This window comes from Artibeus jamaicensis, unplaced genomic scaffold, assembly GCF_021234435.1.
Source record: "Artibeus jamaicensis isolate MK-2021 breed Jamaican fruit bat unplaced genomic scaffold, CSHL_Jam_final contig_384, whole genome shotgun sequence".
NCBI lineage: Eukaryota > Metazoa > Chordata > Mammalia > Chiroptera > Phyllostomidae > Artibeus > Artibeus jamaicensis.
In genome coordinates, this window is record NW_026521810.1 from 204,139 (window position 1) to 221,601 (window position 17,463).

Sequence of the window (17,463 nt, forward strand, 5' to 3'; positions counted from 1 at the left end):
TTTCCTTTCTTCCATTTCATTGGTGCATCATGGAGCCAGTTGCCAGTACAACCTTATCCTCTGCTGAATTACTTAGTATGAATTTTAAAACTCAGGTTTCAGATGTGTCTTATGACCGCATCATTAGCATCTAATCAGGAATCTAAGTTTGGCTGGGGTGGAGTGGAGTGGTGGGGAGAAAATGCAGACAACTGTAATTGAACAACAATAAAGTAATTTTTAAAAGGGTGAATATGTAGCAATGGGAAAAATGTAATAATTGGATTCTATGATATTTCAGTCTGAAGAGGAAAAGGTAAGGGTTCAATCAAAACATGTACATGAAACCATTATGTTATACTTCAAAAATATTCATTAAAGATCAAACATATGTCTAACACTAAAAAAAATAAAAATAGAAACAAAACATAAAGTGTCTGTGAGAAAACACTGCTGCCTAAATCTTTTCTATCACAAGCGCCTAGAGCAGTGGGCCTGGCATACAGTAGGTGCTCGGTAAAAACACTATAAATGAATGAGTTTTCAGTCTTTCTAAAATACTTTTGGACCTAGTTGGGTTATACACCGCTTCCCCCTCAGCCCTTGTTTACTTCTGTGGAATAACGTAAATGTTCTTTACAAACAGTTCCTTTGGAGGAACCTGATGTACAGGCAAACTATCTCTTTTTATTCCCTCTATTAGGTCCGATGTCTTTCAGTAAATGTTTACTACTAAACTCAAAGTGATATTAGGAGTAGGGGAGCAGGAACCATAAAATATCACTGACATCTTTTAATAATAATGGTGATGTTTCTAATTCAGCCCAACAGTATGCTAATCATTAAAACTCCTTGGGTAATTTTTATGCTAAATTTTGATGCATGATACCAGAAGGTTAGATGTTTCACAGAGACTTAGTGCTTTCACAAGCACTTTAAGACCTATCTTGTGTGATAGGCAGAGGAGTTCTGTGAGGTTATTTGTAGAAATATTGCATGGCTTACAAAACAAAGTCAGTGTCATAATGTTGTCAGTGGAAGTAGGGTTCTTGTGGTGTCACAAGAAAAGCAGTCCAGGAGACCCACAGGGAGAAGGAGATGTGGCAAGATTTATTCAGATAGAAACAGAAGGCTGCCTTTGGGTTCCCAGTGTTCTGTCTCCATCCATCCTACCAGGAAAAAGTTCAGTCTTTAGCAAAGCCAAAACAAAAGCCAGTTTCCAGAACTTCTATTTTATATTAAAGCTTTGTCCTTTGGAACCCACAGACAGCTGCTAAGTGTTCTCAGTCTTCATGCAAGTAGCTTAGTACTGTTCCTAGCTGCACTGTTGTATACAGGCTCTCTCCTGGAGCTTGCCTTGGGAGTCTTTGCTGCTGCTGGACCTGCGTGGTCACTATGGAGAGAATGTGCAAGTGAATGGGGTGAGTGTGTGTCCCAGAGAGAAAGGCAGAAAGAAAGAGAGGGAGGGAGGAAGGGAGAGAGAGAGGGAAAGAGGGAGAGGGAGGAGGGCAGAAAGAAAGAGAGGGACAGGAGAATAGAGAGAGAAAGCAAGAGCTGCTTTGTCAAACTGGATTATATTATCTCAGGCTTGGAAAGGACCAGGTGCTTTTTCAAAATAACCAATCAACTTCCCAAGCTTTCACAGGCTTTTGATGGGTCCCCTCCCTGACCAATTTATCCCCCTCCCAGGCTAGACTGATAGGCCTCTGTGGTCACTATTTTGGCTTTGATTGCTCATGTGCCTACCTCCCATTTTATTGTTTTATTCCTTCCCTCCATAGTCTGGACAAGTGGACCAGGGAGATTGAAAAGCCAATCCTTCTTCCCTATTTGGGTAAAGAATGGTTGTTAATCCCCTTTTTTTTTTTTTTTAATCTCCAAAAAATATATATATATATATATATTTTTTTTTTATTTTTATTTTTTTATTTAGTTACTTTTCAAGTACATTTTTTCCCCTCCCCCCCCGCCCGGTCTCCCCCCTCCCTCCCATTCCCCCCCCACCCCCAGTCCTCAACTCTGTGTCTTTCATACTTGTTCCTCAAAATCCCTCCCCCTTTTTCCCCTCAAGTTCCCTTCCCTCTCCCCTCTGGTCGCTGCCCACTTGTTCTCTATTTCAGCATCTTTGTTTTTATTCTGTTTGCTTGTTTGTTTTATTCTTTAGCTTCCTGTCAAAGGTGAGATCATATGGTATTTCAGACAATGCTGAAATCCCCTGGAATGTGTGAAGCTGTAGCTTAATGCAAACAGGCTATGTTCCCTCAACAGTGTCTGATTGCCTTTGCTTCCTTTCTTTATTAATAACTAGCTAATTACCTGTGGTAATAATAATCTGGGGTTCTATACTTCAGTAGCATCCTCTCCCATAAAAGCATGTCTAAAGGGTCTTCACTGTTGTGTTTTCTGTAGGCATTAGATGGCTTTATCATTGCTGTGACAACGGATGGCAACATCCTCTATGTTTCTGACAGTATCACACCTCTCCTTGGGCACTTGCCGGTGAGTTTCCACTTCTCTGGGGGCCTTTGCCAGTACACATTTTAATTTTTCCTTGGGAACCATCCAGAACTACAGTCAGAGTGGTACAGGTATGTGGTGGTCTGCGTGTGAGAAGGATTCAGAAATCCCCTTGGGAAGACCCAGGCCAAGGTCCCAGAGATCTTCCTCTGGGACCTTGGCAGGTCCCAGATGTGTCATCCTGGAACAAGAAAGGCACTGTGGTCTTGGCATGGGCCAACCTGAAATGGTGGACATGGTGTAGATCTTCACCCTCTGTGCCTAAGAATCCACCAAGGAGCTGTGGCCTGAAGAAAGTGTCACAGCAGTTAGCAGAGCTCAGAGCCTCTGCAGAGGCTGACAGATATCCTCCTGTGAAGGGAAACACCAACTTTTTTGTCTAGGAATATGAACTAGATAGCTGCAGGTGGGGCATGGCTTGGAGATCACTAAGGACGTAACTGAGATCGCAAGTAGGTAGTGACACTAGTGGTGAGGGTCCAACAACAGGGCTGATCCTGGGGGGGATTAAAATAGTCTGGAAAGATGATGTTGGCACTGGAAGGTTTTGGGGAACAAGGAGGGTTTGGATAGCCAAGAAGATAAGGCAAGCTCTTCTCTCCCCACAGGAGCTAGGCTGAAACTAGGAGACAGATGTATGCAGCATATTCAAATGCCCTCAAAAATGTTCCTCCTTCCCGTTTTTCCTAGCTTCTCTCCCTGTGTTTCTCCCTCTCTTCTCTCCTTTCCTCCCTTCCTCCTTAATGCTTCCTCCTCTCAAATGAGCTTTGCTGACCTTCTGAATACCCCCCATCACCCACCCCCCATCAGGATGAGCGTCTGGCTCATGAAAGCTCCACTTTGAGAGTTTCTCATAGGCACCTGGCTAACCTTCCATTTCCTTCCACACCATTATTTATTCCTACAGAGCCTGACCTCAAACACAGCTCTACCAGAAAAGTATTCTGTGGGACTTAGGATACACCTTCCTCTCTTCTCTCTCCTCCCAACAAGCCCTGATAAACTGATTAACTTCCATCACTCCCCTTCCCCAGCATACTTGCAGAAAGGCTGATAGTGTATGTGATGGGGGGGGTGAAGGCTTGCCCTGGGTTCCTGTACCTAGGGACTCCTGGCAAGCAAGGTGCTGCAGACTGGTTGTTTCTTTTTAGCCACACCTGCCCCAGAACTGCAGGGCCTAACCTGTGAGCAGCTTGCCTCTTTTGGGGTCATGACCCAGTATGCTGATTTTCCAGTGTTCCACATCATCCTGGGTCATATTCTTCCTCAGAAGGCATACCCCCCACCTCCCATAATTTCCACACATGATGCTGTGTGGAGAGCAAAGTCACCATCCATACTTTCCCTTTGCCAATTACTGTGTTATAGCCCAGCAAAGCATTTTTTATTCTGCTAGGCAGATGCCTTTATATTTTGCCATAATCTATCTGACCTCTGTATTTCAGCCCATTTTCTTCACCATTTTCAGGGTGCATTAGGCTGGGGCGGGGGTGGGCAGCTCTCTCCTTTGTTAGAGAGGCTGGTTCTCACTTTTCCCTAAGGAGTTAAGAGCACAGTTTCATCTTGATTCTAGTGTCAGACTAGAAGAACAGTGATGAGGCCAGTCAAAGTGAGGAATACAGAAGTGACTCCATTCAATCCGCCAGCTTCTTTGGGCCCATCCGACAGTGGCTGAAGAAGAAGAGGAAATGGGTTCCCCTGTGAAGAGGGTTTGTGTTTTGTGAGTGGACGGGATTAGACAATGATGGGAACAGAATCAAAGCAATGAGACATCTCCTCCTCAGTGAGCAGGGAGTAGGTGCAGGAACACAGAGCTGTTGGATGAACAGGATTTGCATTGTCTGCTTTCTGCTCATGTAATTATCTGATGATGCAGTTGCTGTATGTGGCAGATGGGACTTACAAAAAATAAGTAAGGAATTCTTTTTTTTTTAACAGTTTAAAAAATTCTATAATCAAAACAAGTTTACATGTTGACACTTATGGCTTAACAAGAATAATGTGTCCAAATTTTAGTTGTCCTAAGGACCAAACAGATACAATGGGAAGAGTGGCCTCCAAACACTAAGTCCTAGGTTCCATTGTAAGACCTCTCAAAATTAAAATTCACTTTCCATCTATTGATGAAAACAAAATTATCTGAGGTCAGAACATACAGTCTATGCCACATGCAAACACTTGAGTATTTATTAAAAGCCTTTTTCCTGTACTCATAGTTTCAAGACAAACCGTCTTAGCTACAAAAACCACCAACTGACCTAATTATATGATCTGAGAAATACTTTGTTACAGTTAGCCTTAACTCTTGTGTTAACCTTGGGCCACTCAGATTTAGCAGACTATTCAAACCATTCCTTTGCCTGCTGCCTCAGAGAAAGGTAATAGTAAGGAATTCTTTTGATTTGAAATTATAGAGTGATTCAGGACCACCTTTGTAAATTATTTTCTCTAACTCTGAAAGGGCCAGAAATGACCCTGACACTAATTTGTCAATGTTTAGTAAATGTCGATGTATAGACCCACACCCAGAAACACGCTGAATCAGCCTTTGAGCTCCTCAGTGGAGGTGTGCCTAGGCTGGACAATCTCCAAATTTATTTTTTGTTTACTTGTAGCTTACATTACCCAGTTTTCACCAAGATTGGATTTTCTTTCTTCTTTTCGCTTAGGATTCACTTGCATCCTTTGCTAGTGGGTGGACTGGGGCAATTAAGGATGGAAACTTCCCTGGTGCCAATCAGCCTATATAGCCAGTTGAGCAAGTGAGCTGGCCTGGAATACCTCTATTACCTCCACTTACAGGGAGGAAACCCAATGCAGCCCTGTTGGTGAGGAGCATAGATGGGCTTAAAATATGCACAACTGACTGAGGAGCCCAAGCTCTTCATCATCTGCTCTGGTCTCTTTCTGATGCAAAGGACTTGGCTTGCCATTTAGAAATTCTGCTTTTCATTTAGGTCACTTTTATTGAGGTTTATTTATTGCTCAGCATGAGCTCAGAACACCCAGGACATGCCACAGATGACTAGTGATTTAAAAGACCCATATGAAAAAAAAAGACCCATATGAGATTATTTTTCGTTAAGAGTTTGCAATTTTGTGGTGAGATTTTACCTGTTAAGCCATTAGAGGCTAATAGAAAAACAGCTAACATCTGTTGAGCACTTACTATGTACCAGGCACCATTAAGTGTCCCTTGCATGTGTTAGGATGAGTAAAGCACTTGTAACAGTGGCTGGCACAGAACTAGAGCTATATCATAATTGCTTTCCTTATCCTATTGATCTTTACAATGATCCTATAGGTAGATTCTTACTCCACTTCACAGACGAGAAAATTGAGGCACAGAGAGGTTAAGGTCCCACAGCTAGCAAATGATGGGCCTGGGATTTGAACTCAGACACTTTGACTCTAGAACTTGGTGCTTAACCACTACTCAGAATTCTATATAAAACAGAGGAAGGTCAAATGTTCTCAGGTGAGGTGGGTGAGAATGAGAACTTGAAAGCCAGTGGTTAGTCTTTATGTGGTAGCTGGCCATAGAGGAGAGACAGAGACACAGTGTGATCAGGAAGACAGGAAGTCATGGGCCCCAAAGCAGTGCACCCTGTTAGTATCATAGGTTGGCATGCCACAGATTGGGTCCCACTGACCATTTTGGGGCCTGGGATTGGAGAACCATCAGTGATTGGGGTAGGTGGATGGGGGTGGGGAGGATGATAAAGAGCAGCAAGAATTCTTTCCTCTTTTTTTTTTTGAGATGGCCAGACTTAAAGTCTGTTTCCTTCCTACTATTAGAAACTCAGACATAGCAAAAGGTCACATGATAGATTTTTGTAGAGCAATTTCCTGATGAAATATCCTAGGACGTTCTTTTTCATTTTGATGGAAAAAACAAAACAGCTCAAAGCAGAAAATAATTTTAAGATAAACTCAAAATTTTTTCCTGGTGTAACACAAGTCTATTTTGGCATCTAGAATTCACAATGGACAGTCAGAGGAGAAACTCAGGCATGGCAAGGAGTGTGCTGGTGGGATACCAAGGGCCAAAGGGAACTTTGGGTGTGAAAACTGTCAGGAAAGATCAAGGGTATGAGTCAGCGCCTTGGACAGAACTGGGAAAGAATAGGGCTCAAGCAGAACAAAATGAGTCCCAGGGTAATCATCACCTGCATTTCCTGTTGGATTTTTGTTTCATTTTTTAAAAAATTAATTTCTCTGTTTGTTTTTCTGTTAATGAAAATGATGCTGCCTAATGAGCTAGACCACGCTAAGCTCAAAGGGAAGAAATCCTGATTTTGGCTCTGAGCACAGTACCCATGCACCTAAATGGTCTTTTAACAAGGGAGCAAGTTCACTACTGGGGCCCCTAGAACAAGAGCAATTGCAAACAGCTTGGCAGGATTTCTCAGAAGTGAGAAATATGGGTGTGGATAATGCAACTTCCCCAAAAGAAAGTAACCTATGGTGCAAGTGATTTTAAAGTTGGAGAACTCTACAGGCCACAAAATAGTTTTGTGAAATGCTGCTAGCAAGATGTACAAGGTCAAAGAGAAATATGGGGCCAAGTTCCTGTGGCCAGGGTCACTGGGGGAGAGGAAGTCACAGAAAATGAAAGACAGAGCCCCTGGTTTATATTACCACAAAATATGGCAGCAAGGCCAAGGCCAGGAAACATCCCTCTGATTTTTTTTCCTACCCTCTTCTCACCTGCTAGAAGAAGCCATTTGATCTAGGTCATCTGGTCAGAGGTGGTTCCAGGTTAGGGCATAGGTAGGGGGTGGGAGAACTCAGTCTAGAAGGGGCTGCAGCAGGTATGGCTACAGCCCACAGTTGATCACAGGTTAGAGTTCAGGTCACCAGATAGATTTTTTTATTTTTATATATCATATCTACAGAAGTATATATAAAAATATGTTCAGTTTTTAAATTATTAATAAAATGAGCATGACCACAGACTGTGGCCAGAACCCTTGACACTCCTGACTGCTCCTACCCCATCACACCCCACCTTCTACCTATAGTCACTATTTTCCTGGTTTTTAAGATCATTGTTTTTTTTTTCTCTGTAGTTTTATCAACTTTTAATTTATTGCTAATCACTGCAATTTAGTACAGTAGGTCCTTACTTAACATTAATATGTCTTTGAAAACTGTGACTTTAAGCAAAACAACATATAATGAAACCAACTATACCATAGGCAAATTAATATAAACAAAAGTTAAGTTCCTGTGGCATATTTCTGGTCACAAAAACATCACCAAAATTCTAAATAAAAATCCAAAGCACTTCAGATATTAAACATTGAAATAAATGTGAGCTATACATACATTGAAGAAAAATTAATAAAAATAAGTAAGGTCCTTCTTTTCAAACCAGCTAGTTCCAGTCCAGGGTCATGGTGGCTGGAGCCAACCCTGGACAGGATGCCCTTCTGTCACAGGGTCAGTTAACATCACATGCACACCTTTGGGATGTGGAAGGAACCCAGAGTTCCTGAAGAAAACCCACACATACATAGGGAGAATATGCACACTTCACATCAACAGTGCCATCATTAGAAAACATTATAACAAAATGACCTTGAATGAAAGGATGTTGACCAAGGACCCACTATACATGGAAAGGCATGTTTGAAAGAATCTAATGCCTTAAAGATGTTATGCCATGCATAATTAGTTATTAAAAATTTTAATGTTCCTTGAGGAATTAGTTATGTGGATGGTTGTGCAGTGCTATTCAAGGACATGCTATATTACCTTTTGCTTAACTTGATGTAAATGGAATCACGGAATGTGTCTTCTTTTAAACTTCTTTGCTCAACATTATTGTGAGATTCACCACCTCCCACTCTAGTGGCAGCTGTCATGCATTTGCTGTCATTACTGCATAGTGTTCCATCATGGGAATGTGTGCAGTTCTGTGCCCATCCTGGTTTGGAACTGAGAAAGTGGTTCTGGGAATATCCTGTGCAAATATCCCAGGGAAGGTTTTCAAGCCTCCCTTAAAGATTAGGATGTGGACACCTTCACCCTTACAGATAACTCCAGATGGTCTGCAGCTCAAACCAGTTTACCCTCCACAGCAGAAGGACATGTGTGCCACAGCAGCAGGACTTTGTGTTGTAAGACTTGCTAGTTCTTGTCAGTCGAGTGTGTGAAGATGTCTTCTGAAGGTTTAATTTCCTTTTCTTTCAGTTATTAATGAGGTTGAATGCCTTTGAACATGCTTGTAGCCATTTGAATTTCCTCTTTTGTGGAGTGCTTGTTCAGGTATTTTGCCATTTTCCTACTTTATATCTCGGTTTTTTCTTGTTATGATTTGTAAGCATTCTCTTTATTTTCTCAACACTAGTCCTGACATAGGTGAGATGGACAGGTCTTTATTAGTCACATGTATTCACAGCCAGGGGAGGAGGATGTAGGACCACCTGGGCTGCACTCCAGAACAGAGTGGCCCAGCAGGAGCTGTGAGAGGCAAGCTGTGCAGCAACAGGACAGTACCAGGGGTGATATTGTTGGGGGCACTCCACCCACAGAGCCCTCCTGTCTGCTATGGATGAGAATAATTCTGCAAAGACATGATCTGATTGGAGAGCAAAAGTGGTCAGTCTCTCAAAGTAGAAGGGCCTTGAGCCGGTTCCTCAATGTGCTTTTATTGGGTTAAATTTTCACAGGAATATAAGTTAAGTTCATCAATCATTGTCAGGCAGTAATGATCAAACAACATAACATTCAAAGAACTATGAGGGCTTATTCTGAATCAGGGTCAGATAGATAAAGGGTCATAAAACTTTGGGAAACAAACTCATTTCATGCTTGGACCCTTATCAGAAAATTGAGGACATTCCTAGCAAAGCAGGTTTTACAGGATTTTGTGCATTCTTTTTAGGCCTGATTGCTCCAGGGAACTGCCCTTTATAGCACAGGTCTGTACCACTGTCTGGCATGTTTCAGGCCTGAATCAGGTGAGGGATGCAGGCAACCAAGAGATTAGACTTCTTACAGACAGAATGAGGACTCGGCCATGTTAAAGCTGAGGGATGAGAGTCCATCACCCCCTTTTACTATAGCCCCCCAAGTCCTTTAGAGGGCCCCATTATGACTGTGCCTGTCTTAGGTCATCCCTCCCTTGAGGAATCTTACCTATCATTGGATAACCAGTCATCTACCCAAGGCCAAGCAGGGTGAAGTCAAAGGGGGTAGAGGTGGCGCCCCTGCCAGGAAGTTAAGCTTTGTCTCCTTAGTGGTTTATGGTCCCAAGGTCTTTTACCCAGCCTTAGCCATGTGGGGGTCACAGCTTCTGAAACAAGGTAGGGCATTGCCCAACAATATTAGCTTGTTTGAATAATTCTGCCAGCTGGCAGAGGACTAAACCTGCCATTCAGAGATAAGCTGAAACCATACTTGGTCCCTTTGAAAAGAAGGTTGTTCAGCTGGGGACAGCTGGGACATCCCAGCTGGAACAGCTGGACAGCTGGGAACATCCCTTTATCCCTAGGGATGGAGTGCAGAAAGGAACTTCCTTTCAGGCCAGTCAAGGCCCTCTCTATTTGCCAGATAATAAAGAAGCATACAACATTGAACATTAGTTTTAGACCTTACACCACAGGTATATCCATTCTAAATATCTTTACTCATTTTGTGGCCTTCTGTTGACCTTCTTTAGGTTTTTTTAAGGAACAGAGCTTCTTGATAGTTGGTATTTTTCATATCTTAATTAATTCATCACTATTCCACAATCAAAGCTATTCTCTATACAGTCTTCTGAAAGTTTTACTGTTTGGCCATCAGTTTTATTCTGAATCTAAATGGAAAGAAAGCATATCAAATATACTTTCCTGCTCCTTGAGGGATATCAAGGCACTGCCTGACTCCCTGAACCCATTCCTGCCTCTTCTCACTAGGAGGCTTCTCCAGGACTTCTCCCCATCACCCCCTTTAATGGTAGCCAACACAGGTCTCCAGCCAGAACTGCTGGAGCCTTTAGGGACATTTCTAAACTAACTGTTCACCCAGCCCACTCCCACTTCAGCCATCCAGCTTCCTGTGCTGCCTGCACAGGCTCACTTAATCCTACTAGGTGCAATGGGGCTGATGCTACTGGGTTACAAGGAGAAAGGAATCTGCTTCCTATCTCCCAGCACTTTCTTATGGGATCCAAACTTTTGAGGTGCCTCAACAGAAAACATGGAAGATATGCGATTTGGAATTAAGGACAGGCATTTTAGCCATGGACATATTAGTAAGTTGGGTTAGAGACCCTCCCTTCCTAATAGGTAAGCGACGTTTCTAACAATGTAATCTGGCTATGAAGATGGCCACTGATGGTGCATTCTCTCCCTTGTCTCCATAATTGCTATTCTTTTAATAAATAGAGCTCAGTTTATTCGAGAGATAATTCAATTGCAGGTATAGTTTACTCTTCTATAAGCAGTAGGGTTTAAAATTTCAAATTATCATTATGTGTTGGTTTTCAGCATATGGAAATGGCATAATAGTAACATAATAACGAATACACATAAAGGGCTTGCTGTGAGCCCTTTCCACGAGGGAAGAGCTTGTATTAACACAAGACCCCAAAGCCCCCACTCCTATAGCCCAACTTCCCCCACCTTCATTCAGAGTTCTTTCATTCTGTGCAGAACCTGTAGCCTGAGGTTCCCGACAGTCCTCTGACCTTCCTGGGAGCCCAAAACCCTGCTCTCTGCCATACCCATCATCAGGAGAGACTAACTGACTGGCTGTTGAAGAAAAGACTGTAAGGGTGACTTACTTACTATGTTCAAATATCAGAATTGTCTTTAAAAAGAAAGACTGCTTTATCTGTATTAGTCATCTTCTTCAAAACTAAATGGGCTTAACAAAATCAAGAATATTAGTACTTCCAGCCAAGATGGAGGTGTAGGTAAATACACTTTTCCTCCTCACACAACCAAACAAAGGACAACAAATTTAAAAAGAAAAAAAACCAGAACTGCCATAAAATCAAACTGTATGGAAGTACAACAACCAAGGAGGTAAATGAGGAACATTCATCCAGATCTGTAAGAGTAGTGGAGATGGGCAGCTGGGACAGAGAGGACAACGGCAAAGCAGCAGTTGGCAGAATGGGCAGTTGAACACTTGCCTGTGTATAAACCAGGAGGAACAACTGAGGAACAGGACAGATTGTGCAACCCAGGGTTCCAGTGTGTGGATATAAAGCCTTAAAACCTCTTATTGAAAAAACCTGTGAAGTTGGGGCAGCAGGAGAAACTTCCAGCCTCACAGGAGAGTTCATTGGAGAGACCCACAGGCTCCTAGAATATTCACAAAACCACCCACCAGAGAATTAGCACCAGAAGAGCCTAATTTGTTTGTGAGTGGTTGGGAGTGACTGAAAGCCAGCCAAGAACTGAGCAAGAGTCATTATTTCCTCTTGGGCCCCTCTGCCACATACAGTGCCACAACGCAGCGACCTGGGTTGCCCTACCCTGGTGAATACCTAAGGCTGCTCCTCTTACTACCTGACAGGCATGGAGAGACAAAAAAATCATGGCCCAAGATTACTCTATTCAGCAAAGCTATCATTTAGAATGGAAGGGCAGATAAAGCACTTCCCAGATAAAGGCAAGTTAAAGGAGTTCATCATCACCAAGCCCTTATTATATGAAATGTGAAAGGGACTTATCAAAGAAAAAGAAGATAAAAAATACAAACAGTAAAATGACAACAAACTTACAACTCTCAACAACTGAACCTAAAAAAAAAAAAAAAACACCAAACTAAGCAAACAACTAGAATGGGAACAGATTTACAGAAATAGAGATCACATGGAGGGTTACAGTAGAGAGGTGGAAGGAGAATGGGGTAAAAGGTACAGGGAATAAGAAGCATAAATGTTAGGTACAAAATAGACAGGAGAAGGTTAAGAATAGTATGGGAAATGGAAAAGCCAAATAACTTGTATGTATGACCCATGGACATGAACTAAGTTGGGGGAATGATGGTGGGAGGGGGGTACAGGGCTGAGGGTAATAAAGGGGAGAAAAAAATGGGACAACTGTAATAGCATAATCATTAAAACATTTTAAGTACTTTTAAATTTTATTGAAGTTCAAGTACAGTTATCTGCCTTTTCCCCAACACTTCCCCCTCTAGCCCAGCCAACCCTACCTCCCTCCCCTGATTCCACCTGCTCTTGGTTTTGTCCATGTGTCCTTTGTAGTTGTTCATGTAAACCCTTCATCTTTTTCCCCCATTATCCCCTCTCCCCTCCCCTCTGGTCACTGTCAATCTGTTCTCAATTTCAATGTCTTTGACTATACTTTGCTTGTTTGTTCATTTTGTTGATTAGGTTTCTGTTAATGATGAGATCCTATGGTATTTGCCTTTCACTGCCTGGCTTATTTCACTTAGCATAATGCTCTCCAGTTCCACCCATGCTGTCACATAGGGTAGGACCTCTGCCTTTCTTTCTACTGCATAGAATTCCATTATGTAAACGTACCATTGTTTTTCGATCTGCTCATTTACTGATAGGCATTTAGCTTTCTTCCAGCATTTGGCTATTGTAAATTGTGCTGCTATGAGATGCATAGGTCCTTTTGGATTGGTGTTTCACGGTTCTTAGAATGTAATCCTAGTGGTGAAATTGCTGTGTCAAAAGGCAGATCTATTTTTAGTTTTCTGAGGAAATTCCTTACTATTTTCCATAGTGGCTGTACCAGTCTGCATTCCTACCAACAGTGCACTAGGGTTCTATTTTCTCCTCAACCTCTCCAACGCTTGTTTGTTGCCTTGTTTATGATGGCCATTCTCAGTGGTGTGAAGTGGTATCTCATTGTGTTTTTAATTTGCATCTGTCTGATTGCTAGTGATGCTGAGCATCTTGTCATATGTCTCTGGGACCTCTGTATGTCCTCCTTGGAGAAGCATTTGCCCAAGTCCTTTGCCCATTTTATAATTGTGTAGTTTGTCTTTTTGGAGAGGAGTCATGTGAGTTCTTTATATATATGTTGGAGATCAAACTCTTGTCTGAGATATCATTGGCAAATATGTTTGCCCATACAGTTGGTTCTCTTTTCATTTTAATGCTGTTTTCTTTAGCCACACAGAAGGTTTTTATTTTAATGAGATTCCATTTGTTTATTCTTTCCTTTATGTCTCTTGTTGTAGGGGACATATCAGTGAAAATATTGCTGCATAGAATATCTGAGGTTTTCCTGCCTATGTTCTCCTGAAGGACTTTAATGGTGTCACAACTTTCATTTACATCTTTTATCCACTTTGAATTTATTTTGGATATGGTGCAAGTTGCTGATCAAGTTTCATTTTTTTAGATGTAGCTGTCCAGCTCTCCCAACACCAATTGTTGAAGAGGATATTTTTATTATATTTTTCTCTATTTTATGCTCTGCTTCTTTGTCAAATATTAATTGACCATGGAGACTTGGGTTTGTTTCTGGGCTCTCTGTTCTATTTCATTGATCTATGTGTCTGTTCTTACGCCACTACAAGACTCTTTTGGTTACCCTGACATTGTAATATAGTTTAAAATCAGGTATTGTGATCCCTCCTCTTTTTTCTTCTTTCTCAAAATTGCAGTTGTTATTCAGGGCTGGTTATGGTTCCATATAAATTTTTGAAGTGTTTGTTCTATGTCTGTGAAATATGTCCTTGTACTTTAATAGGTATTGCATTGAATCCATAAATTGCTTTGGGTAGTATGGACATTTTGATAATGGTAATTCTTCCAATCCATCAACACGGTATATATTTCCATTTGTTTGTGTCTTCCTTGATTTCTTTCTTCAGTGTTGTATAGTTTTCTTCATACAGATATTTTACCTCCTTGGTTAGGCTTATTTCTAGGTACTTTATTTTTCTTATTGCTGTAGCAAATGGTTTTTTTTTCTAATTTCTGTTTCTGATAAATCATTGTTGGTGGACAAAAAATGCCTTTGATTTCAAAGTGTTAACTTTGTATCCCACCATTTTGCCAGACTTATTTTTTAGGTTGAGCCATTTTTTGGTGGAGTCTGTGGGGTTTTCTATGTGCACTATCATGTCATCTGCAAACAATAACAGTTTCACTTCCTCCTTTTCAATTTGGTTGCCTTTTATTTCTTTTTCTTGTCTGATCACTGTGGCTAGGACTTCCATTACTATGTTGAGTAGAAGTGGTGAAAGCAGACACCCTTGTCTTGTTCCTGATCTTAGTGGGAAAGCTTTTAAGTTTGCCTGTTCATCATGATGTTGGCTGTAGGTCTCTCATATATGGCCTTTATTGAGATATGCTCCCTCTACTCTCACTTTGCTGAGTGTTTTTATCATAAATGGGGGCTGTACCTTATCAAATGCTTATTTTTGCATCTATTCATATGATCATATGATTTATGTCTTTCCTTTTGTTTATGTGATGTATTATATTTATTGATTTGTGAATATTGTACTATCCTTGCACCCCTGGGATGAATATCACTTGATCAGATGTGTAATCTTTTCAATGTATAGCTGTATGTGATTTTCCAATATTTAGTTGAGGGTTTTAGCATCTATGTTCATCAGCGATATTGGCCTGTGGTTTTCTTTCCTTCTTGTGTCATCATCCAATCTTGGGATTCGGGTGATGCTGGTCTCAGAAAAAGAGTTTGGGAGTCTTCCATCTTCTTAGATTATTTGAAATAGCCTGTGAAGGATATGAATTAGCTCTTCCTAAAATGTTTTGTAAAATTCTCTTGAGCAATCATCCAGTCCAGGGCTTTTATGTGCTGGGATCTTTTCAATTACTGCTTCAGTTTCACTGGCTGTTATTGTTCTGTTCAACCTTTCTGCTTATTCTTCATTCAGTTCTGGAAAACTATATTTTCTAGGAATTTGTCTATTTCACCCAGGTTTTCCAATTTTTTGGTATAGTGTTGTTTATAGTAATTCCTTATAATCCTTTGTGTTTCTGTGGTATCAGTTGTAATTTCTTCTCTTTTGTTTCTGATTTTATTTACTTGGGTCCTTTCTCTTTTTTCTTGATGAGTCTGGTTAAAGGCTTGTTAATTTTGTTCCCCTTTTCAAAGAACCAACTCTTGTATGTATTGATCCTTAGGATTGTTCTTTTATCCCTATGTCATTGAATTCTTCTCTCATTTTTATTATTTTCTTTCCTTTACTTGCTCTGGGCTTTGTTTGTTGTTGTCCCTCCAGTTCTTGTAGATCAGGAATGTCAAACTCATTTTCACTGGGTCCACATCAGCCTTGCTATTGCCTTCAAAGTGTCCAATGTAATTTTAGAACCATATAAATGTAACTACTCTTTACCTAGGAACAAAGAGCTCTACATTCAGCCCTTTGAACACAACCATGAAGCTTATGTGGCCCCTGATGAAAAGAACTTTGACACCCCTGTTATAGATGTTTAAATCAGCTCATTTCACATCAGGTTCTCAATCTTCTAGTTGAGCAAAGTGTAGCTTGGAGGGGGCAGAGCCATTCTTCAAACCCAACCTCTCAGCTGTCACCTTCATTGCCACAATGAGGGCCAGTCCCCTTTAGATGAAGACATGCTGGCAAGTGCAGAATGACCTAGCAAGTGTAGCAGAAGGGTGCAGAAGCTTGACAATCCAGGGTGAGGGCACAATTCTGGACGAGGGCACCATTCTGGATGAGGGGCTGTCATGAGTAGCTTCTCAGGGCACATGAGTTCAAAGCAGGTGCCTGAAAAGTTAGGTGAACAAGGGGAGAGGATGTAGAATATTCCAGTCAGAGGGTAGAGCCTGGAGGAAGGTCCTGACAGAAAAACAATCCTGACAAACTTCAGAAAAGGAAGATGTGGCAGGCAGAAGTGCCAGAGTAGAGCAGGTAGATGGCAGGTGTGGGAGCCCTACAGTGAATTGAGATGGTTAGGCTTCATCCCAGGAACAATTGGAAGCCCATAGATGGTTTTAAGCAAGTTGGTAACTTGATCTGCTGCAGGCTCCTTTTGGAAAACAAATTGGACAAGGACAGGAGTTGGAATAGGAAGACCAGCTTGGCCAGTTCTTTCCCCAGACAAAAGAGGCTGGTGGTTTGGATTAGCATAGAGGCCATATGTATGGAAAAGTGAGTAGATCTGAGAAAATTGGTGGGAAGAAAATCTCACAGGACTTGAACACTGTTTGTGAAGATGAGGTTGGGAGAAGAAAACCTGGGTGTCTGATATGAGTGAGTGACTGGATGACAATACCACATACGAGACCAGAGAAGACAAGGGGAGGAGAAGTATGGGTGCAAAAGAATGATGATATTGGGGATCTCTGTGAATATTTAGTCCATAGGGGGCATCTAAGGGGCAGTTGGAAGGTTAAGCCAAGGCACATAAGAGAGAGTTGCCTAAATACACACACTTACAAGTGTATACAGATCATGTTTAAGCTGCAAGAGGGGGTAAGTTTACTGAGGGTGTCCAAGGAAGTGATATAGACATACCTATCCTCTGTCTCCACTGGAAGTTTCCTCCTGCACTATCCAATCTGGGAGCCATGGCCATAGCCATGTGTGGCTATTAACATTCCCATTCAAATAATTAAAATTAAATGCAATTAAATATTCAGCCTTTGGTCATACCAGCCACATTTCAAAAGCTCAGTAGCTCTTGATCAGTAGCCATGTGGCTAGTGGATTCCATAATGGACTCACAGATTATGGAACATATTCCTCATCACAGACAGTTCTGTTCATCAGTGCTATCCAGACTCAAAGTTGTATTTATTTTGTATCTACAATGCTCAGGCACTTAGAAGAAAGAGTGCAGTTCTTTCAACTATAGACATTTAAGAAGTAAACAGACAGCCACCTGCAGACATAAATGTCAGAAAAGGAACCACACTGAGGTCCTCAGAACCCTTCAAATGAGTGACTGATCTTGTGCTGGGTCAATCACACTGCCCATGCTCCCCTAACCAGAAGGGGGGACATGAGCATATGGGGCTCCTGAAGATGAAGAGGACTCTG

General features: G+C 41.5%; 1 protein-coding gene across 1 annotated transcript in view; it reads left to right on the forward strand.

The window, feature by feature from the left end:
• NPAS2 (neuronal PAS domain protein 2) overlaps positions 1 to 17,463 on the forward strand; it is a 181,451-nt gene that overhangs the window by 120,686 nt on the left and 43,302 nt on the right. Inside the window, 1 exon segment of the mRNA XM_053664530.1 lies at positions 2,389 to 2,478. Within this exon segment, the coding sequence (XP_053520505.1) occupies positions 2,389 to 2,478 (90 nt within the window).